At 38.3% G+C, this 26,455-nt stretch overlaps 1 protein-coding gene across 2 annotated transcripts in view; it reads left to right on the top strand.

Moving 5' to 3' along the window:
- LOC130917463 (F-BAR and double SH3 domains protein 2-like) overlaps positions 1-26,455 on the top strand; it is a 127,390-nt gene that overhangs the window by 31,429 nt on the left and 69,506 nt on the right. For both annotated transcript variants that reach the window (XM_057838895.1, XM_057838894.1), the window contains exons 3-5: positions 11,147-11,192; positions 24,008-24,087; positions 25,725-25,869. In XM_057838895.1, coding sequence (XP_057694878.1) covers positions 11,147-11,192; positions 24,008-24,087; positions 25,725-25,869 — 271 coding nt within the window. The remainder of the gene's footprint in view (positions 1-11,146; positions 11,193-24,007; positions 24,088-25,724; positions 25,870-26,455) is intronic.

Genomic DNA, 26,455 nt, shown 5'->3' with positions numbered 1-26,455 from the left:
TTTGTAAATCTCACTGGAACGGCACCAAACAAAAGTTCCAGCATCATCACCATGTCCAATGCAGATTCTTGACTCATCACTGAAAATAACCTTCATCCAGTCATTCACAGTCGATGATTGCCTTTCCCTAGCCCATTGCACTCTTGTTCTTTTCTGTTTAAGTGTCAATGATGGTTTCCTTTTAGGTTTCCTGTATGAAAATCCCATTCTTATAGGCGATTTTGCACAGTTCTGTCACATACCTTGACTTTAGCTTCCTCCCGTTTCTTCTTAATTTTTCTTGTTGTACATCTTCTGTTTTGAAGACATATGGCCTTTAGTTGTTTGTCATGTCTTTTGGATGTCTTCCTCGGTCTACCAGTATGCTTAACTTTAACAACCTTGCGATGCTGTTTGTACTTGGTCCAGATTTTTGATACAGCCGACTGTGAACAGCCCACATCTTCGGCAACCACGTTACCTTCTTCAAGAAGTTTGATAATCCTTTCCTTGGTCTCAAGAGACATCTCTCTTGTTGGAGCCATGATTCTAGTGAATCCACTTGGTCCAGCAGCTCTCCAAGGTGTGATATCTGCACTGTTTTTAATTGCTTACTAACGAGCAGATCTAATCTGAGGTAGGGGCCCAAATAAGGAAAGAAAATTGACTGGGTGTGTCTGTACTAGTATTTTCTACTCAAAATGGAGTGATTCCATATTTTTTTCGTCAGACTGGAGTGATTTTATATTTATTTCCCTGCACTTGCTCTATAAAAGTAACATTTACTGACCACTAAAATGTCTTTTATTCATTTCTTTTAGTGTTTCTGAACGGCAAGGAGTTGCACTTTTGAACTAATTCATTATTTTTTTCAAGCTTTTTATCTGAGTTTGTTCTGCATAATAAAATGTCAGAGTGAGTGCTCGTCCGAGACTGGTCATTCCATACTTTTTGCTAGGGGTTGTACTAAACCACAGCAAATGATCATGCAACAAATTCACATCGACTACTGAAATAATGTCAATCTCTAATCTTAATTTAGTCACAAATTGATATACCATACTCAGTATGAAATGTGGGCCTGTTAAATTTAGAGCAAACCTCACCATATTTTTAGGACAATTAAGTAACACTTTAAATCCTTAATTTATTTTGCACTTTATAATCCAGTGCACCTTATGTATGAATTTTGGTTGTGCTTAATAACTTGGAACCTATTTTTTGGAGCATTACGACTCGGGATGTCCCGATCCAGGTTTTTGCACTTCCGATCCGATACCGATATTGTTTTGCACTTCCGATCCGATACTGATACTGGCCGATACCGATCTATCTGAGCATGTGTTAAAGTTTAAAGTTATTTAGCCTCCTTACTTAGTTGTCAGACTCATGTTGAAAAAGGTTTTAGTACTCTTGATAACATCTAGCCAGCTGAATTAGGTGAGTTTGAATAACACACAACGGTTGGTAACAAGAAACTGACCTGTTTATTCAGTGACAAACACAAAACATTATAAATAACAAACAGAAATGGCATAGTCAATCAGTAAAACGTGCAAATAATATTGTAAACTCTCTTAAAAAAGCAAAACACACCAACAACCTCAGTGGAAAATCCCACAAATTCCCCAAGCTATTAGATGCTTTTAATGTTTCGTGCATTAGTTACAAAAATTGTATAAAAAGCCTCTCAGGTTTAAATAAACAACTATTTTAGTCTCAAGTTAACATTTTAAAACAGTAAATAAAATACTGAAGTCCCCATTCTGTATCAGCAGCTGTGACGGCCCCTGGCCGTATAATAGTTAATTTTCTGAGGTTCTTCCAGTCAGCTGATCGTCGCCTCCACCAGCTGGCTGCTTCCCCTCCCACTGTGACGACAGCTGATCGACGCAGGACGGACCGACGACGTCACCGCCGCTGATTGGCCACGGAAAAAGGCGCCAAGCTTCTTAAACCTGCCGCTATCAACGTTCTAGGAGGTCGCATTTGACAGCATTCTGCCGCGGTCCTCCTCGCCAGCTATTTGCTCGCCATTCACGCTCGTTTGCATTTGATCGCTACTTTGGTACACTCCCGCTTTTTTCGGTGAGGTCTTTTGTGTTTATTCGTTATTGGATCGTTTTTGTTCACCACTGTAAATAAGAGCACTGAAGCAAGTAAGGGTAAGTCGCTATTTCTGTTCAAACCGTTTTCTCCTGTTTTGTATAGAGTAGGAAGTTAGGTTAGACGCTGTCTTTTCTTTGTTCCTTTTACATGATCAGGGTTTAGTTAGCGGGTGGGGCTTAAGTGTAGCTCCTTTTGTTTGTTGTTTTGGCCTGGGCTTACCCTGAAGTCACGCTTCGTCGGCATTCTGGATATATTCATTGCGAGTTTGATTGTTGTGTAAATAAATTTGTGTCCACTCGTACATTTGTGTTGCTTGTTTTATGTTACGCCCTTCGCGAGCCGTCTTTGGCACGTAACAGCAGCTTTAAACTACATTCAATTCATTTAATTTTGCGAATCAACTGTTAAAGTTGTTAAAATTGCTCCCGTTATTCCACAATTTCCCTTCTGCCTACTTTTGACATGTGAAAGTTTAAAAACTGTTTTGAAGATAGATTCAAGTCAAGATTTTGCAGATTTAGGAGTATTTTAGATAAAAAGTTATTTAGGTTCGCTTGGAAGGTTCACAACAGCCTACTAGGGAAGTCTTCTGCTTTAAGATGGCGGCTGTTTACTAACGCATCTGGTTTTCAATGTTGCTAACGCAGTCGAGTCTGTCGTGTTGTATCTAGTTCTATATACATATGATATCTACTATCTTCAGTAAAACGACGTTGACGTAGTTTGTAGGGGCTGTCAAGCCTGTCAGCAGCAGTCAGGTATTCTTGTGTTTTTTATCCAGCGGCATGAGTTGAGCTAAAGCCTTGAGTTGAGCATTGGCATTACCCGGGTCTATTGCTGCGTTCCAGAAAAGTGGGATGTCGGACTTTTCCGACCTCCGACTAGGAAAATATCATTGGAACGCCACTCGAACTGGGAGGTCCGAGTCGCGAAGTCGGAGAAAAAATAAGTACCCTGACTTCCAAGTTGTTTCAATCTGACGTCACTGGACAAAATGGCGCTCATGAAAACGTATTGAATGATAACACAATAATGAAGTAAATCAAGTTTATTTGAGACGCCATGTATTTTTTTCTCATACAGTGAATTATCTTTGTTGTGCTATGTTTTTATATTGACGATCAGCAAAGGATGTAACTAAAAAAAGGCAGTTCACAGTGTGGGCTATAACGCAGCCGTTTTTCCTCTAGTATTTGATCGCTTATAGGAAGGCAGGTTCGCTGGAGGTCAAAATGTCTTTGGATGGCCAAAATAAAAAACACCTCGTCGCGATCAGCCATCTTTGTTGTTTACATTTGCTTGGAATGCTTTGAGGTCGGAACTGGTACCATCCGAGTGGGATAAATCCGACTTCCCACTTCTCTGGAATGCAGCATAAGTGTTGGATGGTGCGTCTTTACTCACGAGAGATAATGGCTCGTCATCCAGAATGAATTCTTCGGCAATGACTCTTGTTATTCCCTGGGCTTTGAGACTGTCGAGTGCCAGTTTGTCACGCATAGCAAAAGTTTCTGCCAGTGTTAGTTGCGTAGGACCTTTCTTTTTGTCTTCGGTTTTCTTAACATACACCTCATATTGTTTGTGTGTGGTGGTATTTCGCTAAATGCTTGATTAGGTTGGTTGTATTAAAACTTCTTACAGCTTTACCACTATTTATTGTGGCATATGTTGCACTCTGCCTCTTCGTCTTTGTCGTCCTTTAAGGTGAAATGATCCCACACAGCTGACATTTTCACCGATAAAGTCTCTCGGTAATTTGGGAGACAGTAATGTAAATGTAGTGTGTTGAAGGTGTGCCGTAAAATGCGGACCGGATTTTAAGGAAACCGAAGCAAAAATTGGAATGGATTATGTAAGTCGGTGCGCTGGAAAACCCGGACCGGACTTATAAAAAAAAAAACTCTGGATCGGAATTTTTCCGTGTTCCGATCCGATACCGATGCGCATTTTTTGCCCATATCGGCGTCCGATCTGGTCCAAATATCAGATCGGGACATCTCTAATTACGACTACCATAGTCAAATGGCTGTTATTGCAGTTTAGTGTGTTACATACAGTAGAACATAGTTTAGGTCGTTTTAGGGTTGTTGAATTAGTCTATTAATAGTAATTAAAAGTTAATATTGATTGAAGGAGCACATTACTAAAACAAATAATGAATTAAATTCACAAATAAAACAATCATAACAATGTTAAAAGATAAAGAACAAATGAAAAATTCAGCACATTGATCCACTAATGCACCTTATAATCCGCTGAACCTTATGTATGAAAATAAATTCTTCATGCCCTTACTTGCCCCTAAAGATATCAATTTTCAGATAACGATTAAAAAAAACTATGTTGTGAAGGGTAGCAAAATTATTCAGAGAGTCACCACTTTTGCGCCTCTTAGTCCGAAAAGTACGGCACCATAGACTTTTTCTGTTGTGTGAAAGGCATCAGGTGGATGCTAACGTTTATTGTACCATTTTTAATTTCATGGAAGAGCATTTAACAGTTCTGCCTGTCACTCTAAGTTGCTGCTAGTGGATGAACAAAGTCATATTTTTTGTGCCAGCAATGATAGCATCCAGGTTAGAAATCACTGCTTTACACCAGTGTCAAGCAAGCAAGATTTTAGTCATTTCTTGTCATATCAAGTAGCTAGCTTTCAAAGCAGCAAGATATGCATCAAAGTGTTCCTGTGAAATGTACACTTGTGGCAATCAATATGAATTTAAGCTGTAATTTTTGGATTTTTTTTTACATTGTGATGATGAAGTTTTGGTTCAGTTTGTTTATTGCTGTGCATTTAAATCGGAACTAAATTGTTATTTCTTTGTAGTAAGTAAAAAGAATATTAATTGATTAAAAAAAAAAAAAAAACACCCCCCAATTTCATTGCAATGCAACACCACCCTTCGTACTTTCTGCCAATGTTTCGCCATTGCTGTCAATGTGGAGGAATACATTAAATTAATCATGAAGTCATATTGTAAGTATGGCGACTCAGAATGTCTCTTACTCTAAAGCATTATTGACAGTAAATGGCTCTGGGCTGCAATTGGCAGGCAACCAGATCAGGGTGAACTGAATAGGTAGGAGGCGGTCCTGCTACCCATAGTCAGTTGGAAATTTCAGCACTGTTCATAAAACACAAAAAATTTCGCTCCGGAATGCACTCTGGTGAAGTGCAATCCATTCAATGAAATGCTCTTTCTAAACACTTTGAAAATAATGCAATAGCGTACCGCACGTAACACGTCACCTTTGCTCATTAATATTCATGAAGCTAGCAACTGTTGCTAGGGGGGTCAAACTCGCTGTGTCACTCATGCTAGACGTATGTAGAGTGTAGGAACAAGATGTCTACAGAGCCAAACCTACTAATTCTGTCCGAAAATTATGTCCCTGGTGCCAAATTCACAGGTAAAGTTGTGGAAGAACATACTGTACAAATGTTTAGTTAAAAAGATGGCTTGATCACAGAGGGGTGAAAAAAAAACGTGAATAAGAGCTAACCTGATCCAGAGGTAGCTTATTATCAACACATTGCCTTACGCCACCGACAATGACATTCTCCTGTTTCAAAGAGCTATCCTTTTCCTCCATATGCCCTACAAATGTACTGTACTTGATAAATTTGAATTTAAGTGGACTAGACAAGGAATTAGCTTGAAATATGCTTTGTTGTTATTATGACAGCATATTTAGTCCACTTAAAAGTGAATGAAATACGCTTTATTCACCAATGTTTTATGTCTAACTTCAGTGGCCATAAAATTTGTGATTAATTGCTGTGTCAAGAACAGTATTTGCCGAGTCCACCACTTTCCTTCTTTTTGACGTTGGAGTCCTTGCGAATGGCCGTGGTGTTGGTGCTTTTCTCAATTCGTTCAATCTGCAACAATAAACCAAAATTATTTTCAAAACTTTATAAAAACTCTGGTAACTCCTACTGGTAATTACAGTACTTCTCAAACATGTCACTGTAGAAGAGGCCTTAGTTCTCAATAACAAATTCTTAAATCCCAGTTCTCAACAACTAAATAAAATAATTGTTTATAAATATCACAATCGATATGTGATACAATCTGACTGTTGGCAACACAGGTCAGAAAAACAGTGGCAGTCAGAGACCATTTTTTTCAGATCATTCATTGTTAGAAGCAGCACGGCAAAACGTCAAGCTAAGAAGTAAGTAAAAATATCAAAATGGCTTACCTCTTTCGGGCAGGCTATGGCAGGCAATGGATCAGGATTGTCATCTGTGGGACCATGGGCCCCAACAAAATGTTTACTGCATATGAAGGTGAATGGTTTCACCTTGGCGTTAAACTTGTCCTTTGGACGTCCGCACAAGTTGTTCACATTTGTCCTCCGAGTTTTTGGCTTCGGGAAACGTATGACGAAAACATCCTTATATGTGGACGGTCGTAATGTCGAGAGTTTTTTTCTACACATTCCTTAGCAGCAGTGTTTATTCGGCATGTTCTTTTTTGAAAGATTACCGACAAAAAACAAGCAGTACTAGCATAGGTTGTATGCAAGTAGCATGTAGGTAATTTCTTCTTGACTATGCACCTTTTACTGAGAAATCAACCTGTGTACTGTGTAGAAAGGTTCAAATAATACATATTTGAATAAAATCACACAATCAATGTAACTGCATTGACCTCTGCAAACAGCCAACCATTATGAATTCATTTGAATTTCATACATCCATGAAACCTACCTGGCTTAAGTTGCTGAATAACCTTCAAATATCGCACCAGTTAAACATAATCAAACACATGCATGCCGTAAAGCCTACGCTGGAATTTAACTCTTAAATCCAAAAAGCTGCTCTGAGGTTATTTACCCTAATTAATCCACTGGCTGGATTTAATCAGCGTAGACGCTCACACCCGCACACACACACTGAGTCATGAAGGTAAAGTGAAAGAAAAACAGAGCGAGAGAGAGAGACAGATCAATAGAGAGACAGCAAAAATGAAAGGCTTTATAATCCTGTAGGAGACAGTGCGTTTTAGGTGGTGGAGTCTTAAGAGTGGGATCAAAGAAAGAGAGAGAGCATGACGACACATTTGTGGACACATTCAGTCAACTTGGTGTCCTCAATCCAACTATTAAATCCCCTATACTCTTATATCTGCCTTGGAACACACACACACGTGGTCGAGAGCATGCATATACAAACACGCACATTGAAATTCACATTAAAATTTAAATTTACCCTCGAAACAAAATATTTTTCCATTAGATTGACATTTGTAAAGTGGAATTTGTTTAATTTTCATTAAAGTCCCTGGAAATGGAGTAAAACTTGGCTACAGACCCGATTTTGCATATACTGTACTGTAGTCAGTGCTTAATTTGTAAATCATAAAGTGTGGGAAAGCAAAGTACATACAATAGGCCAGAGATGAGGTATCGGACACAAGTTCCGGAATGCATACAGATCGGGCTGAATTTCAACATGCAAATGCCCGCTTGCCATGCTGGGGGACATATGTACATACTCTTAGGCATGTGCCTAAGAAAGCAAAGTACATACAATAGGCCAGAGATGAGGTGTCGGACACAAGTTTCGGAATGCATACAGATCGGGCTGAATTTCAACATGCAAATGCCCGCTTGCCATGCTGGGGGACATACGTACATACTCTTAGACATGTGCCGGTATGGGATTCTGACTGCATGATAACCTTTTAAGCCAAAATGTCAGCCGGCTGTGGGGGTGTTTCCGACATTGCACCAGCAGCTAACTCCAGCTCATCATTTGTATATAAACGCAGGCGATCCAAGAGTAGGTTGCCGAGATATTACCTTGCTGGTCGCCATTCGAGCCACTTTGCATTTTGGTAATTTCGCCCCTGCGTTGGGTTTTGGTCGTCAGAAAAAAAAGTCCTAAATCCAAGAATTTGAATTTAGGGCCTTAAAATGTCTAAAATTCTCCTAAATTCTCATAAATGGTCTTAATTACAATTTGGAAAGGTCTTAAAAATCTATTGACATTACTTTTATTTAGAACATGCATACATTTCAGTCCCGCTATTAAATGTTTCGAATTTTAAGGACGATATAATGTATCTTCAAAGCGGAATTACCTGTGCTGCCCACTCAGAATTTATGGAACACAAGTAGGTTTTGCTGTTGCACCCAGTTGCGTGTTGACAGTAGACATGTGCCGATTACCGGTAAGGTATACTGTGATATGACAATGTCAAGGTTTCAAAACCGCAAAAATTTTTCGCCATACCGTCCCTACGGTATTAGCTATTTTTATATGTCTCAAAAATGCAGGGAGAAATCCCTTGATTGCAGCTGCAAGGCTCAACCCTCCCCCATTGGTTGACGCTCAATGTCAGGGAGTCAGCTGTGCTACACAATGGCTGGAGGAAATGAAACTCATGAACGTTTTCCCCCATCGAAGAAAATGAAATCGTTGGTATGGGAATACTTCGGCTACAGAAAAGTAGCTGCGGCTTAGAGGAGGAGGGCCAACAGACATGTAAAACATTTTTGCGGAGGGTGGCTGTTGAGGAGGTAATGCCTCCAATATGATTTCGCATTTATACAAAATTAAAGGTTAGTAAACACTGTTTCCCACCAGCTACAAGAGTTAACTCCAGCGTGTTTAGTGTGTATAGTGGAGGTAAAATGTGGTGTTTTTTTAATCTTTATCAACTGTCTGTGTTGAGAAAAAGGGTATGTGCATAATTTAAACATGATACGAGTCATACACGCGTGCTTTTTATGGAAAATAATTCAATTATATTTGTTCTGATGGTAATAATGTTGAGCTGTGGCTGTCGGTTAAGGCTCACCTTAAGGACTGCTTTTATTTTAATTTTATTTATAATATTTCAGTTATTTCATGTTATTTTTTCATTTATTTTAACTTAACATTATACTTATATTCCGATTTTTGAGAAATAGAAATCCTGTTCAATGGATTATTCTTTAATTTATTTTATTTTAACCCAGATATCTCGGAGTAACAGATTTTAGAGCTGCAATTGCAATACCGTGAAACTGTGATTTTTTTTTTTTTTTTTTTTTTTGGCTCAAGGTTATCATACCATCAGAATCCCATTCTGGCACATGCCTAGTTGACAGCTTAGTTAGCATAGTCGTAGCGGAAAAAACTTAACAGAACCGATTTACCATAGAGTGAGTGCAAATTTAATGATTTCTGGCTTGAGAATGTACAGTTCAGCACATGGTTGAAGCCGGTGTAGGGGAACTCGTATGAAGCACGCTGCACTTTGTGCAAGAAAGTTTTGAAACTTGGAACATTGGGTATAAAGGCATTGGAATGCCATTGCAAATCTGAAAAGTACAAGGCGGTCATAAAATGTTAGCAGCAAACGCCGTTTGTGGTTCACATGTTGGTTCATAAAAGTGAAATTTCTAGTGTTTTTGGTTTGGTCAAGCATTTTGTATCATAGTGTGAAAGAGTTGGGAATAAATTAGGCCTGAACGATATTGGAAAAAACTATTGTTGCGATTTTTTGGGTATTTTTGCGATATATTGCGATACAATGTTGGGATATTAAAAGTAGAAGAATTTTCACCAGATAACTTCAATAGCTCTGTTGTTATAGGCCTTAATGATATTGGGAAAAAATTGCAATATGTATTGCCAAGGCGCCACACCTACTTTGCAGTGGTTGCACCTAACTTTTTTCTTCAGGTGGACCAACACAAAATGTAGGCACATAGAACTGTGAGGCGGATATGCAATTTGCTAACTGTCCTACCGTGCCGCCTTCATAATATGAATTATATTTAAACAAGAATAACGTGGGAAAATTTTTGTTTTTATTAAATGCTTCATTGAGTGAGTCCACCCAAATCCACTCACGCTTTGACGTTCACGCTGCCGAGAACAGCCTCTCACTTACACAATGAATGAGTTGCCAAAGCACAGTTCAGACTGGGCTGCAAGTTTATCGTTGATTAACACATTTATGCCTTTAATCGTAGAGCTATCAAGGCTCCTCATGCCAGATATAAGCTACACACCTGTCAATCATCTTTAAGTACCAAACGGCAGCTGCACTGGTGAACAAGAAAAACGGTTTGGTCGCACCGAAGCTGAAAAATAAAATTATATTTTTAAAATTAAGAACCCGATCCTTTTCACCTGATTCCGATCCTCTTAAAAAATGGCCATTGGCCCGATTTCCGATCACGTGATCAGAATGTGGGACATCCATAATTTATATAATGCTGTTTAATCCAAGCTTGCTGTATATAAAAGGGATGGAGGATCTACACACTGCTTGCTTTTATTAAGTAAAACAAAAGTTTTAATGTCAAAAAAAAAAAAAAAAAGTCCTGCGATGTAATGTAACTATTGCGCATGCGCACATTTCGATGCCGATGTTCAAACTATATATTGTGCAGGCCTAGAATGAGTTCATATACTTTGCATGTAATCCCAGCCCTCCAATTTTCCTTCAAATCTTTTGTACGTCTTTTGATGGTATCGATGTGAAATGGGTCCTAAATTTGATTCATTATGGTCTTAAAGTCTTAAATTTGGCTTGTTGAACCCTGCAGGGACACTGATCCTGTTGTGGCAGAATCTGGCAAAAATTTAACCCCTGACTCTAGCAACAAACTTTCTGATGTAATTTAACTATTGATTGGTGGGCTGTTGCATTCGCTCCAGAAACATAATTGTTTGTACAAAAGCAATAAAAACATAACATTCTCTCAGTGAATGCAGTCCAATATAACTTGTTGAAAAATGTGACCAGGCTAGCACTGCGTGCCTGTGTTTGCACGCTTTGTTTGCATATGTTTTCTCCAGGCACTAGCTTCTTCCCTCAGTCCAAGAACAATTATCTTCAGTGAATCAAACACCTTTAAATGCCCACTAGTATGGCAACAAGTCCAAGGTGTCTGCCTTTCACCCAAAGTCCACGTATAAATTTAAATACTTCATCTGTGTTTCTGCATAAGCGGTTGTAAATACAATAGCTAGACAAATGGAATATAAAGTACTCAACTTGAATCAGTTTGTACATAATGGTTAAAATTGGTTAATTTTTTCTATTTACAGGAGCTACAGTCTGAAGAAGGGACAGCTTGAGAGGGATTATGCACAGGTATGCTTTCTGTTGTACACCACGCAAGGAATCGAGTAATTTCATTGGTAAAAATCTTAAGGATTTTGATGGACACGCGCAAAAGTCATCTGATATCCCATCCCCAAAACCACAAAATAATGTTACAAGAACAATGTTACACCTGAAAAAATGTCCAAAAAAAAACAAAAAAAACTTTTTTTCAGCCAGCATCACAGATTTAATGTTGTGTCTCCCGTTTACTCGATTTAGGTGGCGTTTTTTTTTTGTAAGACATCATAAGTAGTCGTCGATGCAAGTGTTGTGGTGGTGTCCCACCTGTCCTCATCGCGTGTAACGTGGGATCAATTCCCACTCAGTGGCGGTGTGATTGTGAATGCGAATGGTTGTCTGTCTCTGTGTGTGCTCTACGACTGACTGGTGTCCAGTTTAGGGTGTATTCCGCCTTTTGCCTGAGGTCAGGTGGGATAGGCTCCAGCACCCCATGACCCTGACAAGAATAAGCAGAATTGAAAATGGATGAACACAGTATGTCTTTAGTGTGTGTATATTGTAAACGTCGGGGCTTTGAAGGCGAACTGGCAGGTGGAGGTTTTGAACACGCTAGGCTCTTGTGGCCCAAATTTATTCAACAAAAACAGCAAAAAGTTCAAAATTATTAAAACAAAACGAACAAAAACTTCCATCCTAGGGGATAACGGCCATGCCATGGAATGCCTCTCAGGTCCTTGCTCGGGGTAGCTCCCTTGACTCGCCTCTTATATGAGAAAGCACCTTGATTGCAATAGCGTGCTGCACGCAAAAATTCACTTTTGCTCATTAAAATTCATGACGTTAGCAACTGTTGCTAGGCAGGTCAAGCTCGCGTTTGTCCCTCACGCTAAATGCATGTAAATAGTGTACGAACGAGATGTTGACTGAGCTAAATCTTCCAATTCTGTCCGAAAATGATGTCCCTGGTGCCAAATTCACTGGTAAAGATGTGGAAGAACATACAAATGTTCAGTTAAAGAGAGGGTTCGAGTGTCAAGGGCTGAAAAAGACGGGAAAAAGAGCCGAGCTGATCCAGAGGTAGCTTTTTTATCGACACCTTTTTTTGTGTGCATTGCCTTACGCCACTGACCATGACATTCTCCTGTTTCAACAAGCTATCCTTTACCACCATATGCCCTGTCTTTCCTATATATTATATCGTCTGGTTGTCTCCGACTGTTTTTGGGGGTAAATTACATTGCTATTTTTGAGTAGTGATCGCAAATGCTACTCAGTGACAGCCAACGAACATTTTTTATTTTTTCAGTACCAACATCTTAATTCTATAATCTATTTACACTTCCCCCTTACTGAAGTTGTTTTTTTACAACAGAAAAAGTAACAACAGTGGCAGTAAGATACCATTTTAATTTTGTCAGGTCATTCATTGTCAGACAAGCAGCACCGCAAAACGCCACTCTAAAAAAATAAGTAAAAATATCAAAATGGCTTACCATTTCGGGGAAAGCTGTGGCAGGCAATGGATCGGCATTGTCATCTGTAGGGCTATGGACCCCAACAAAATGTTTACTACATTTGAAGGTGAATGGCTTCACCTTGCTGGCGTTAAACTGGTCTTGATTTGATCCATTGTTCACATTTTTTCCTTTGGGTTTTTGGCTTCGGGAAACGTATGAAGAAAACATGCTTCATATGTGGTATTGTCTAGAGTCGTTTCAACAAGTTCCATAGCAGCAGTGTTTACTCGGCATGTTTCTATTTTGAAAGATTACCGGCAGAAAACAAGCACTATTAACATGGGTTGTATGCGAGGGCTCAAAATAGAGATCAAACTAGATAATAATCTGATAATTTATATCACTATAGATATAAGCCAAATGTATGCCTTGCCATGTCCTGTATTTGAGCTCAAACATTCACCAGAATTGAATGATCTTTATGTAACATTGATATTATTTATGGGTAGCACCCTTTTTCAGAACAGGGTCAGTGGTCTACTCTTATCAACTTTTTAACTTAATTTTTCTCACAACTTTCTCCCTGACCACTGTCTTTATAACCTGAGGAATATTGGTTTCCTAGCAACAAGCCCCTAAGCAGATTCAGCGGGTTTCCACCTTAATCTTGTGTGTACACCTTATTGTGTGAAGAGCACAGGCACAGACCCTGTATTTTTAACCAGGTGATGAATATCAAATGTATTTTTAATGCAACACTTGGACCTTAATAATCATGCAGCAATTTGATCATGTCTGTCTTCACATAAAGGGGTCCCGCAGGTCCTCGAAAAGTCTTAAATTTAAAATCTGCATAGGCCAGGTCTTAAATAGTCTTAAATAAAATAGAAAATTGCTGTAGGTATTACATTTCCAGATGATTAGTTTAATGCCTGGGAAATCACTGTTGTCTACCGTAAAACTTTAGATGAGGTGTATTTGTTTTATTAATGGCCGTGCACTAAATAGGAGCATTACAGATTAATATATTGCATAGACTTCATAACCTATTGACATGACACGGGAAACGGGGCCGATTCGTAGGGGGCCTATTTTCAAAAACTTCAAATTCAAATATTTACAAAAGCAAAGCTGCTACTGACCTAAAACCAAAACAGGCACATACCTTTGCCATATATGAGTCTCAATGAGCAATTCAAAGTCCTTCCCTCATAAAATCCTGATTAATTATTTTTTTCATAAAGTATAACACAACTTAAAATGGCAATAAAAGTCTCAGATTTTACACTAGATGCAAATCATCAAATGCAGAGATAATCACCTATATTTTCAGGATCAATAGTAATATTTAACATATCATATAAGTTTTTGACCAAAATAGCAACTTTTTAAAAAATTTTATTTACTGCAACATATCAACAGCTAATAAATCACTCAATTTAACTTTAGAAACTTAATACTTGAGGAAAACATGCAGAATCAGTCATAAATAATATGTAAATAAATAATTAATAAATTCTATGTACAGCCACAATTTGTTATGGAATAGAATATCCCTTTATTATTGTGATACACTATATACTGTTAGCGAATGAGGCTAGCGGCTGGCTGGCGTAAAAGGAGCTTTTCCGGCAAAAAATCTTGTGAATAAATGCTTAAATCCCCGAATTCTTCATAGATATGGACGTAAAACAGTCTCGATTCTTGGTTAAAAGTAAACTATGAGGCTAGTCAGTTACAAAAATTAGCCGCCTCCATGTGTAAACAAGGAAGAAAACAGCGAATAAATGCTTCAATCATGCATGCATGGTACGAAAAATATAATATTTACCTTGAGTCCTCGAACAAATCACTCTTGAGACAATGCCTCCTGTTTTTATGCGGTACAACTTTCGTAGTTAAATCCAATCGTAAGCAAATCCAAGCTTAAAGCGTGTGCCGTCTTCGGCTATTACTAAATGAAGCTCGGCCCCCTCTAATAAGGCGTCGTGCAAAGAATGACGAAGTGACAAGTCAATAATGATAATGTCTATGTATGTATATTGTTATACGGTACGTTATCCACAACCTCGGCATATGTCAGCAACAGCGTCAGAGAAATCTTTCATTGAAATAGTGTTAGCTCAGTGGCTGCCATTGACGGCGCTAGACATCCAATTCATTTTGACTGCATTGGACGTATAAAGCCGTGAATGGCACTGAAAGCAGAGCATTCACAGCCAGTCTTGTGGGCATTTACAGGTTGCTTCCTTTTGATTTTGAGTTATTTCCTCTTCATTTAGGGACATTCTTCAGTCATTTCGTTTTCAGTGCCTCAAAATCAACAGGAAGTGACCTGTATGAAAAAGTATCTAAAACTTTTGGAATTTCTCACATTTCTGCATAAAATCACCATCAAATGTGATCTGATCTTTGTCAAAACCACACAGAAGAAAAAAAGTGTCTGCTTTAACTAAAATCACCCAATCATTTATAGGTTTTCTAATTTTAATGAGGATAGTATGCAAACAATGAAAGAAGGGGTAGAAATAAGTACGTGAACTACCACATTTAATATTTACTGCCCCCCCCTTTCGCAGCAACACCTTCAACCAGACACTTCCTGTAACTGACTAATGACTAATCTTGGCCCATTCTTCTCTACAAAACTGATGTAGTTCAGTCAGATTCCTGGTATGTCTGGCATTATTCGCTGTCTTTAGGTCATGCCACTGCATCTCAATGGGATTCAAGTCTGGACTTTGACTTGGCCACTCCAGAATGTGTATTTTGTTCTTCTGAAAATTCTGAAGGTGATTTACTTCTGTGTTTTGGATCATTGTCTTGCTGCAGCATCCATCCTCTTTTTAGCTTCAACTGTCTGACAGATTGCCTCAGGTTTTCCGACAAGACATCCTGATAAACGTTTGAATTCATTCTTCCATTAATGATTGCAAGTTGTCCAGGCCCTGAGTTAGCAAAACAGCCCCAAAATATGATGCTCCCTCGACCATGCTTCACGGTGGGGATGAGGTGTTGATGTTGGTAAGCTGTTCCGTTTTTCGTCCACACATGACATTGTGCGTCAATCCCAAACTTTGGTTTCATCAGTCCGCAAATTTTTTTCCTGAAACTTCTATGGAGTGTCCAAGAGCCTTTTTGCGAACATTAAACGAGCAATAATGTTTTTTTTTTAGTAGTGGCTTCCTCCGTTGAGTCCTCCCATGAACACCATTCTTGGCCATAGTTTTACATACAGTTCATATGTGCACGGAGACTGTGGACTGTGCCAGTAATTTCTGTAAGTTTTTAGCAGACACACGAGGGTTCTTTTTTACCTCTGTGAGTATTCTGCGCTGAACTATTGGCGTCATCTTTGGTGGAAGGCCACTCCTTGGGAGAGAAGCAACAGTGCCAAACTCTCCATTCTTTAGACAACTTCTCTGACTGTCGATTGATGAACGTCCAGACTTTTAGAGATGGTTTTGTATCCTTTCCCAGCTTTATACAAATCAACAATCCTTGATAGCAGATGTTCAGACAGCTCTTTTAACCCAGCCATGATGCACATCAGACAATACTTCTCATCAAGACATTTCTGACCAGGTGTGTGTTTTATAGTGGGCAGGGCAGCTTTTCAATTGCTCTTTAAGTCACCTTAGGCAGAGTGTGCACTTACTTATTTCCCCCCTTCTGTCATTGTTTGCCTGCTATCCTCAATAAAATATGAAAACCTATGAATGTTTGGGTGGTTTTAGTTAAAGCAGACACTGTATTTTCATTTGTGTGACTTTGACCAAGATCAGATCACATTTCATGATTTTATGCAGAAATGTGAGAAATTCTAAAAGGTTCAGATACTTTTTCATACCACTGTAAATGCCCCAAAAGGAAAAAGAAGTGACCGAAAATCAACAGCAAATGATGTGAAATGCCCCAAAATGAACTCATTGCTTGGCATTAGCTCCCACGTTAAACAGATTGGATGTCTACTAATGATAAACTCATTTTAATTCACAGCAGATGATAAACTCATTTTAATTCACAACAGAAGGATGAAAAGTCCTTGTTTTTCTATTAGATGTTTTGAAAAATATTGTAGAATGATTTCTTCACCCATGTGTTTAGGACTTAAATTACATTATTAAGGTCTTAAAATGTCTTTAAAAGGATTAAATTTGACTTTTAAAAGGGTACAAGAACCCTGACATAGTTATCTGCTAGTTGGCCTGTTCCTGTTAACACTCACAAATTACACTAAACACAGACACAAATTCATCCGATTAGCTGGCCTGGGAGACAGATGGAGTCGGAGAGATGGGAAAAAGTGAGTGGGAAGGGTAGACAGATTAATAGGGTGCGAGCTGTAAGGGACAAATAGACAAAAGCAGTTTTACATCAAAGAATGATCATGGATAGATGGCGAAGTGAAAAGAAAGTAAGAAAGTCAATGACGAGAATCCTTTCCCTTCACATGTGAGTGAGTGAGTGTGTGAAAGAGAGAAAGAGAGAGATGTTTGTCCTGTATTGCCCTCCCACAATCAACATTACTGGCATACTTTTAGGCTGGGGTCATTCTTCACTGTACTACCCAAAAAGGCCAGCACACTGTATGGCTACTGCTTGAGTGGACTCGCACTCTAGTTCCTTTGTATTCAGCCTGACACTGTGTTTTTCCTAAAAGGCAGATGGCTTTACATAAAGAAATACTGACAAGTGGAGAAAAGAAAAGAAATCGAGTATATTGATTAAGAGGATCTTGGCAATGGTTGTAGCAGACAAACACAAAGTGTATACAGCCTGCTGCCCTGGCTTATTGTTCCATCACAAATTACCATCTGCTTAAGGTGGTGTCGGTATTCCAAAGGCCAGCACCATAAGTACATACAGTGGTATGAAAAAGTATCTGAACCTTTTGGAATTTCTCACATTTCTGCATAAAATTACCATCAAATCTGATCTTTGTCAAAATCACACAGATGAAAAAACAGTGTCTGCTTGAACTAAAACCACCCAAACTTTTATAGGTTTTCATATTTTAATGACGATAGCATGCAAAAATTGACAGAAATAGGAAAATAAGTGAACCCTCTGCCTAAGGTGACTTAAAGAGCAATTGAAACCAATTTTTGCCAAACAATTTAAGTCAGGTGTGTGCCCAGTCACTGATGAGTGGTTTAAAGCTGCCCTGCCCACTATAAAACACGCACCTGGTAAGAATTGTCGTGATGAGAAGCATTGTCTGATGTGCACCATGGCTCAGTCAAAAGAGCTGTCTGAAGACCTGTGATCAAGGATTGTTGATTTGTATAAAGCTGGGAAAGGATACAAAACAATTTCTAAAATCTGGATGTTCATCAATCGACAGAGAAGTTGTCTACAAATGGAGAGAGTTTGGCACTGTTGCTGTCTCCCAAGGATTGCCGACCACCAAAGATGACGCCAAGAGTTGGCCACAGAATACTCAGAGAAGTAAAAAAGGATCCTAGCGTGTCTGCTAAAGACTACAAATGGAGAGAGTTTGGCACTGATGCTTCTCTCCCAAGGAGTGGCCGTCCACCAAAGAGTTCAGCGTAGACTAAAGAAACCACTGGCACAGTCCAATATCTCTGTGCACACATCAACTAAATGTAAAACTATGGCCAAGAATGGTATTCATGGGAGGACTCTACGGAGGAAGCCACTGCTGTCTAATAAAACCATTGTTGCTCATTTAATGTTTACAAAAAGGCACTTGGACACTTAACAGAAGTTTTGGCAAAATATTTTGTGGACTGATGAAACCAAAGTGGAATTGTTTGGAAGTAATACACAACGAAATGTGTGGAGGAAAAATGGAACAGCTTACCAACATCAACACCTCATCCCCACCGTGAAGCATGGTGGAGGGAGCATCATGATTTGGGGATGTTTTGCTGCCTTAGGGCCTGGACAACTTGCAATCATTAATGGAAGAATGAATTGAACTGTTTATCAGGATGTTTTGTCGGAAAACCTTAGGCCATCTGTCAGACAGTTGAAGCTAAAAAGAGGATGGATGCTGCAACAAGACAATGATCCAAAACACAGACGTAAATCACCTTCACAATTTTCAGAAGAACAAAACACACATTCTGGAGTGGCCAAGTCAAAGTCCAGACTTGAACCCCATTGAGATGCTGTGGCATGACCTAAAGACAGCGATTCATGCCAGACATCCCAGGAATCTGACTGAACTACAGCAGTTTTGTAGAGAACATTGGGCCAAGATTAGTCCTGATCGATGTGCCTGGCTGATCCGCAGCTACAGGAAGCGTCTGGTATAAGTTATTGCTGCCAAACGGGGGTTGGGGTACAAAATATTAAATGTAATGGTTCACTTACTTATTTTCCCCCTTCTGTCATTGTTTGCACCCTATCCTCATTAAAATATGAAAACCTATAAATGTTTGGGCGGTTTTAGTTAAAGCAGACACTGTTTTTTCATCTGTGTGATTTTGACAAAGATCAGATCACATTTGATGGGGATTTTATGCAGAAATGTGAGAAATTCCAAAAGATACTTGTTCATGCCACTGTAGCCCGTTATGTTGGATCCCTGGGGTGCTAACTCCCAATGTGTGTAGTTTGCTTACTTGGTGCTGGGGAAGGAGTGCATTACAAACAATATTCATATGCACAGTAAATATTCTTCTGGTGCAGATTAGACAGGCTCAGGCGGACCGTTGAGGAGGTGGCCTCCTCAGTGGAATGTTAAGCAAACTGAAGGCTGAAGGTGATATTGTCCTTAAGCAGCTCCGTTACAGTAAGCACTTCATTATGATAGTGCTATGGGGCAATAATCATTGACGCTTTTGATGGCTAATTTTGTCTCATTGGAAAAACAGCAAAGTTCCCTTATCAGCGATGTTTTCAAAGGTCCATGAGCTACCTCAACCTTCTGAGCCTTCTTTACTTGTTTACTTTCAGTAGAGGTCAACCGATATGGGATTTTCAAATGCCAATGCCAATAACGATATAAAAATGTTTTTTCTCAATTGCGGAGATCCAAAGCCAATTTTGTAAGCACGTAGATTAACAAAGGCAATTTTTAATAAAAATTCTTTCAACAGCTTCAAATTTACAATGATGACCTGAGACTTAAAGGAATATTTCGGTCTAGTGCTACCAATCCAACGAATGGAGCACTTGTTTTTATGATTGTACACACCAGGACACCATGAAGGGATGTAAACAAGTGAGAGTTGAAGAGGATGCTCGCCATGCTAAAGCTAATTCTAACTTGATTGCTACTACAACGCTACGTTAAATTTAGAGTGTAAGGATTACTCACTAAACACCTTAAAAGGTTAAAGAAACATTGAATAGCCTTTAAAAAAATCTTACAACATTTTCAAAACAGGCAAGTCTGAAGCTTCCTGTAGCAGCCTGCCTTCAAGTTGCTGCAGGGTCCTTCCGGGGTCCTACCGTCAGTCAGCGGCAGCCACAGTTGCCCACACAAATGCCAGATCAAAATAATTTTTATCAGCTTAATTATTTTGTTAATCGGCCGTTGACCGCTGTTGAAAAAAAGTCCATCTATCGTCCCACTATATTCGTCGACCTATAATTTTTCAGTGCTTGAGACAATATGAAATGATTGCTCAGCGCACATTGCTAGTTGGCCAAGGTTTCTGGTTTGCTGCAACAGTCAGCCTGAACAGAAAGTAATTTGTGTTGCATCAAACTGAATTATGCTGCACACACTTCACATATGTGCCTTGCAATCATTACTTTGAAGACACTGGGTCACTGGATGTTGACGTTTGCACATTATATTATAGCCAGCAAGTTGGCTGCAGCGCAAATCCTGCAAATCCGCACAGCATGTAGGCTTGGCCTGGTGTGGAACTGAAGTGAAACAGGAAAAATCCTCGTTGGCATTCAAAATGACTTACAAACAACAAAATGTCAGTCGAAAAGAAAGACAAACTACGGAAGCTAATATGAAATAAGGTGTCACTTAAGCTGTTCTTGAAATAAGGCAATTTTACGGCATGAGTGAAACTGGTTGAAAACCTCAGTTTACTGTACTTACTGTAACTGATTTAAAATATTATTTAAGGCAGGGTAGTCCAAACTCAATTCTTTGGGTGACACTTTTAGAAAAATTGAAGGATGCAAGGGCACAATTCCTCCCACTTTTATTTGTTAAACGCGATGATATCGATCATCATATTGCACAGCACTAAAATGTATATACACTACATATATATATATATATATATATATATATATATATATATATATATATATATATATATATATATATATATATATATATATATATATATATATATATATATACTGTGTATACACAGGGGTGAAAGTGTGTTGGAAAGGTCCGTTACACCTTTCCGGTTAAAGATTCGGTCAACCGTCAAAACCCCATGTTAAAAAAAATCTTGCCGGGCTGCCACACACGCATTTTATCTCCGAGAAGAAAACAATGTAGTAACGTCAAATTTTCATACACAAGCGTTAACAAGAAGCATAATAAAGTGCTTCTGTAGCGTCATCCACTAATATTTATTATTTATTTATTCCATGGATGGCACAGAGCTCTCCCCAGCTGCAGCAGTTATTCGACTCTTGCGAGCCGTGTCGATGTGTGCACGCGCGCAGTAAACCACTCTGGGCTCAGTTGTCGGTTCAAATGGCTGACATACTGACATGTGATCAGCATGGATAGTTAGCTCCGATTGGTTCCAATGCACGTGTTTTCTGGAAGAGCAAAAAACAGAACAAGCTTGTTGAATTAACGCAATAAAAAAGGGCATTATTTTATTTCATTTTATTTGCTCTATGGGGAAGTTCAAAACATCTTCCATTTTAATGTGCACTTTGGACTTATTTTTGTTCATTTTAGGCTACTTATTTCCTTATAATTAAAAAGAAAAAAATGTTTGCCTTATCTTCAAAATATATTCCATTTCACTGTGCATATGGTAAACTATTTGCACCGATTTTTGTTAATTTTTGTTACTTATGTCTCTATTACGGTATTTAAAAAAGAAAAAGAAAAAAAGGCAATTTTACATTCTTCACATTCATCAATTTTAATGTACGTCCTATGATCTTAAGTAGTTAAAATTGAGGTTTTGCATTTAGATGTGAGGAAATAAGGAAAATGGAAAAGATGGAGATGGAGGTTAGGTTTACTGGTGTTTTTTTGTGTGGCTCCATGGCAACCTTATGTCAGGGAGGCCCGGCAAGAAATCCTAGCCACTTTCAGCCCTGTGTATATACTATATACATTAAATATATGTTTACAGTGTACTGTATATAATACTAGTATATACAGCTGGCTAAATCCAGAGGTGGGTAGTAACGCGTTAAATTTACTCCGTTACATTTACCTGAGTAACTTTTTGAGACAAATGGACTTCTAAGACTAGTTTTACTAAGCCATACTTTTTACTTTTACCGGAGTAGATTATTGAAAAAAGTAATTCTATATTTACTCCGCTAATATGGGCTACACTAGTGGTTTTTCCCCTTTATTCTACAAATGAGATTTTCCTTTTTTTTTTTTTTTTTGAGATGTCAGCAATGGCTTTACCAGTTTCACTAATGAGACGTCGTAACAATAATCACATGAATCTATTATACCAATCAGACTCCAGCTTGCTGTTCTATGATCACACCAGACTGTTCAATCATGTAGTGTCTTTAAAGCACCGTAAAAAAAAATTAATTATTCGACATAGAGCACTGCTGTCAACAAGACTCGAAAGCGTGGATTTTAACCTTTCTCTCAGTTTTTATTTGGCACCGTTTGACCATGGAAAACTGGAGATTGCTGATCCTTTTAATGTAATAATAGGAAATATGTTTTCTCCACTGGAGGACACTCATGCTCTTTGGACGAATCATGATTCATTTCTGGAGATTCAATGATTTTTTTTTTTTTTTTTTGGTATTTCTTTGGCTTAAAGTGGTAATATAATAGGTTGTAGTACAGTATAATGATAACGGTCCATATAAAAACGGCGCTGAAAAAAAACCCCTAAAAGATAAGTAAATAAAATCAAACATCGTAAGCAGTTACTCACGTTGATACTTGTTATACTTGAGTATTCTTTTCACCAAATATTTTTTTACCTTTACTTGAGTATATTTTTGGGATGACTGCTTTTACTTTTTTACTTGAGTAAAATTATTCTTGAAGTACCACTACTCTTACTTGACTAAAATTTTTGGCTACTCTAACTGACCGCTGTCCAAATCTTTAAATATTGCTGATTTCAAAGGGGGGCGCTATTTAAGTGACCGGCTCAATCTACTGTTGAAACTGAGAGCACATGCATGCTGAACCCGAGCTTCTTGTGTAGGCTAAATTCAAAGCTATATTTTTAATTTAATGCGTGCCGATAAAAACTGAGCTGCAGTTGACCAGCGTGCTTTGCATTGGATACCCCTGATTTTCAGGTAATCTTGTGTTACTTAATTTGTTTGGATAGGATAATTTGCAAAAATAGGTTGCAATACAAATGATAGAAAATGTTTTATATTTTATTTTACTTGACTTTTATCTATGCTGCACATTTTAGTATTATGATATCCTGATGTTTGAGTACATAGTCTTGTTGATCACAAAAACAGGATGTGAGTGTGCATGCGTGCGCATGTTTGTGTGTCCGTGCCCTAGTGTGGGTGCGTGTGAAAATGAGTACTTCCACCTTAGTGTGACCACAGATGAAGGCCATATATAGCGCTGCCATGGTAACTTGGACTTTAGATTGTCAGGTAATGACAGAATTGACAGCAGGATGTTCGGAAGTGTACTGCTGAAAAAAGATGAATGGGATACATTGACTGATGATGGTGGAAACAATGTTAGTATAAACGTCAGGGTGATGGTTAAACAGTACTTAACTGAATTTGACGAATATTTGAACAACATACTACAAGAGTATAATTGTGTACAGCTTGCTAGTGTGGCAGACATATATCCCCACAGATAAGGAATGAATGTGTGTGTGTGTGGCTGAGTTGCCACTACTGACACAGTGACCCACTGCAGTGGATGTAGGCTGCACACTCCTGCACACGTCTAGTTTCTGACTGGTACACATATTGTACAAGATAACTACTTCTTTTTTTGCATTTAGCAGGGCCATTCGTTGTTGGAAACAATCTTAACGGTGAAAAAGATGGCGACTGCTTCATGGAGTTGTATTACAATAAATGAACGAAATATATCAATTGGCTCTCCACAAATTTGCTCATTAAAATAATGGTATACTGGTATTTACCGATGCTGAATTTGCTCATTAAAATAATATACACCTATGATACTTGTTTGCTGTTGCAAATAAATGTATGCAAACTTTTGTTTTTAGTGTATTTTATGAAATGATGTTATATTTATACTTGTCATTTTAGGCTCTGCAAAAGTTAGCCAGCCAATACCTAAAGAGAGACTGGCCTGGAATAAGTCTTGATGACCAGAGAACAGACTACAGGTCAGTATGTTTCCATTAAATTACAAAATCTAGGCCTTGTCAGTTTAATGTAAGTATTTTTTGTCAAATAAAAAGATAATTTAATGATGATTACTGGGGCAGATCTTTAGCAAATAAAGGAGTGTGTAGGTTATTGAAAAACAGCGTAGTTTATATTTTTCTGTTCCTCTGCCCCACAGAGATACCTGGAATGTAAATAGAAGATAACTTACACATTTATAATTACCGTATTGGCCCGAATATAAGACGGCCTTGATTATAAGACGACCCCCTCTTTTTCAAGACTCAAGTTTGAAAAAAGACTTTTTGAACACCAAATTAATTTTTATACAGAAGATAATTACAGTACATCTGAAACAAATGATTATAACAATATATTTGAGAGAGAAAAAGCTTTTTATTTTGCCTAATTCAAATCTTAATATCTGAACATTTAAATATGAAAACTAAAGTGCAATCGCATTCGTAAATGAATGGCTCCTGGTTTTTGAAATGTATATAAACCAATGTATTGTGATAAAACAACAAAATTGCAATAACTGCATTAACCATCAAAGTGAAGTGTAACTGTAACTGTAGTCTTGAAACAAATCTGAATAAGGAAAAACATTGCAATAAAATAATGCAAACTGGTTAAACTTGACAGTAGCTGAGATCTGTCGTGACAGAACATCGCTTCAATGATATCTGGCGCCATCTAGCGTCGTGAATGGGTATAAAGTCTAGACCGCGAATATAAGACGACCCCCACTTTTTCAGTCTTATTTCAATGCAAAAAACACCGTCTTACATTCGGGCCAATACGGTAAGTCACAATACATAGTTCTATCATAGACTTCATAATGAAATTGACGGGACACATTTCCCAGACACCGCGCCACGCCTTCAAGTTGGGGGCCGTCCCACACTCTGCTTCAGTCGGTTGAAGTCGGTCGCAGTTATTCTCAAACACATGCAGCGATCCAACGCCGGATTTAGGTTGAAAAAGTTCGAACGCTGTACCGCATACAAACAGGAAGTATTGTCTCAGGAGTGATTTGTTCGAAGATTCAAGGTAATTATTATATTTTTTGTACCATGCATGCATTTCGAAACATTGTGAAAAAAATCAATGGGAGAAATTAACTGCTACGACATTGGCGTCATCAATCGCAATATTTACGTAAAATAAATGCTAACTGCCCGGTTTTTTGCTTTTAACCAAGAATCGAGACTGTTTTACGTCTATATGTATAAATAATTCCGGTATTTACGCATTTATTCACAAGAATTTTCAACGTAAAAAGCTCTTTGTGGTGATAAGGCGGCGCCACAGTGGCTTAAGGACTAGCAGCACATTCAACATATTTACGTAAAATAAATGTTAACTGCCCGTTTGTTTTTTTGTTTTTTTGCTTGTAACCAAGAATCAAGACAGTTTTACGTCCATATCTATAAAAAATTCAGGGATTTAAGCATTTATTCACAAGAATTTTCAACAAAAAAAGCTCTTTGTTCTAAGGGGGCCGCCACAGTGACTCAAAGACTAGCAGCACATTCGACATAATGTATTTACATAAAATAAATGCTAACTGTCCCGTGTCCCGTCAATATATTATGAAGTTGATGGTTCTATTTTGTTTATCATGTCCAAACAGGAATGTGTATGCAGTATGGCGGTCCTACTTAGAGGGTACGGTGCAGGTGAGCCAGTCCAGACTCAATGTGTGTGATGACTACAAGAGTCAAATTTCAGATCCTGCAAAAACCGTCAGACTCTACAAGGAGCAGCAACTAAAAAAGGTGAATATACATAGAGAGACTTGTGTAGTTTCATGACAACTGTAGTGCTTGAGTCTCTAGACAATGCAGTTTTTTTCCCTTTAATTAGAACTTCCGCTCTTTAACATCAGAGTTGTTGTTCACTTGCATAAAACCTCAAATATGTAGGAAAAAAACATGGTGCTGTGACATTGCTATAATTACCTTCATGATGACTTATTATGAATAGCAGTTAACCCATATGGCAGAATGGTCATCTTTAGTACATTTACACCACCTGCCATGAATACCTAAGGATCCTGAAAAGTCATTTTAATGATTTCTTTAAAAATATGTGGAATATGTTTCGATAAGTGGTAAAAAATGGAAAAAATTGTACTTCTAAAAGTAGTTTTTCATGCTATACTATTTACTTCTATGTGAGTATATTTGTGAAGATGACACTATTCTTACTCCTCTTCTTTTGGGTGTACTAGTGTCATTACATTTTTCCTCTTTATGCTTCATATTAGATTTGACTGTATTTTTGCTAGAAATGCCCACAGTGACCAATTCAGGGTGTACCCCGCCTGCTGCCCGTAGTTAGCTGGGATAGGCTCCAGCACCT

This window comes from Corythoichthys intestinalis, chromosome 6, assembly GCF_030265065.1.
Source record: "Corythoichthys intestinalis isolate RoL2023-P3 chromosome 6, ASM3026506v1, whole genome shotgun sequence".
NCBI lineage: Eukaryota > Metazoa > Chordata > Actinopteri > Syngnathiformes > Syngnathidae > Corythoichthys > Corythoichthys intestinalis.
Note: the sequence above shows the minus strand (reverse complement) of the source record. Positions and strands in the feature narration are given on the sequence as shown.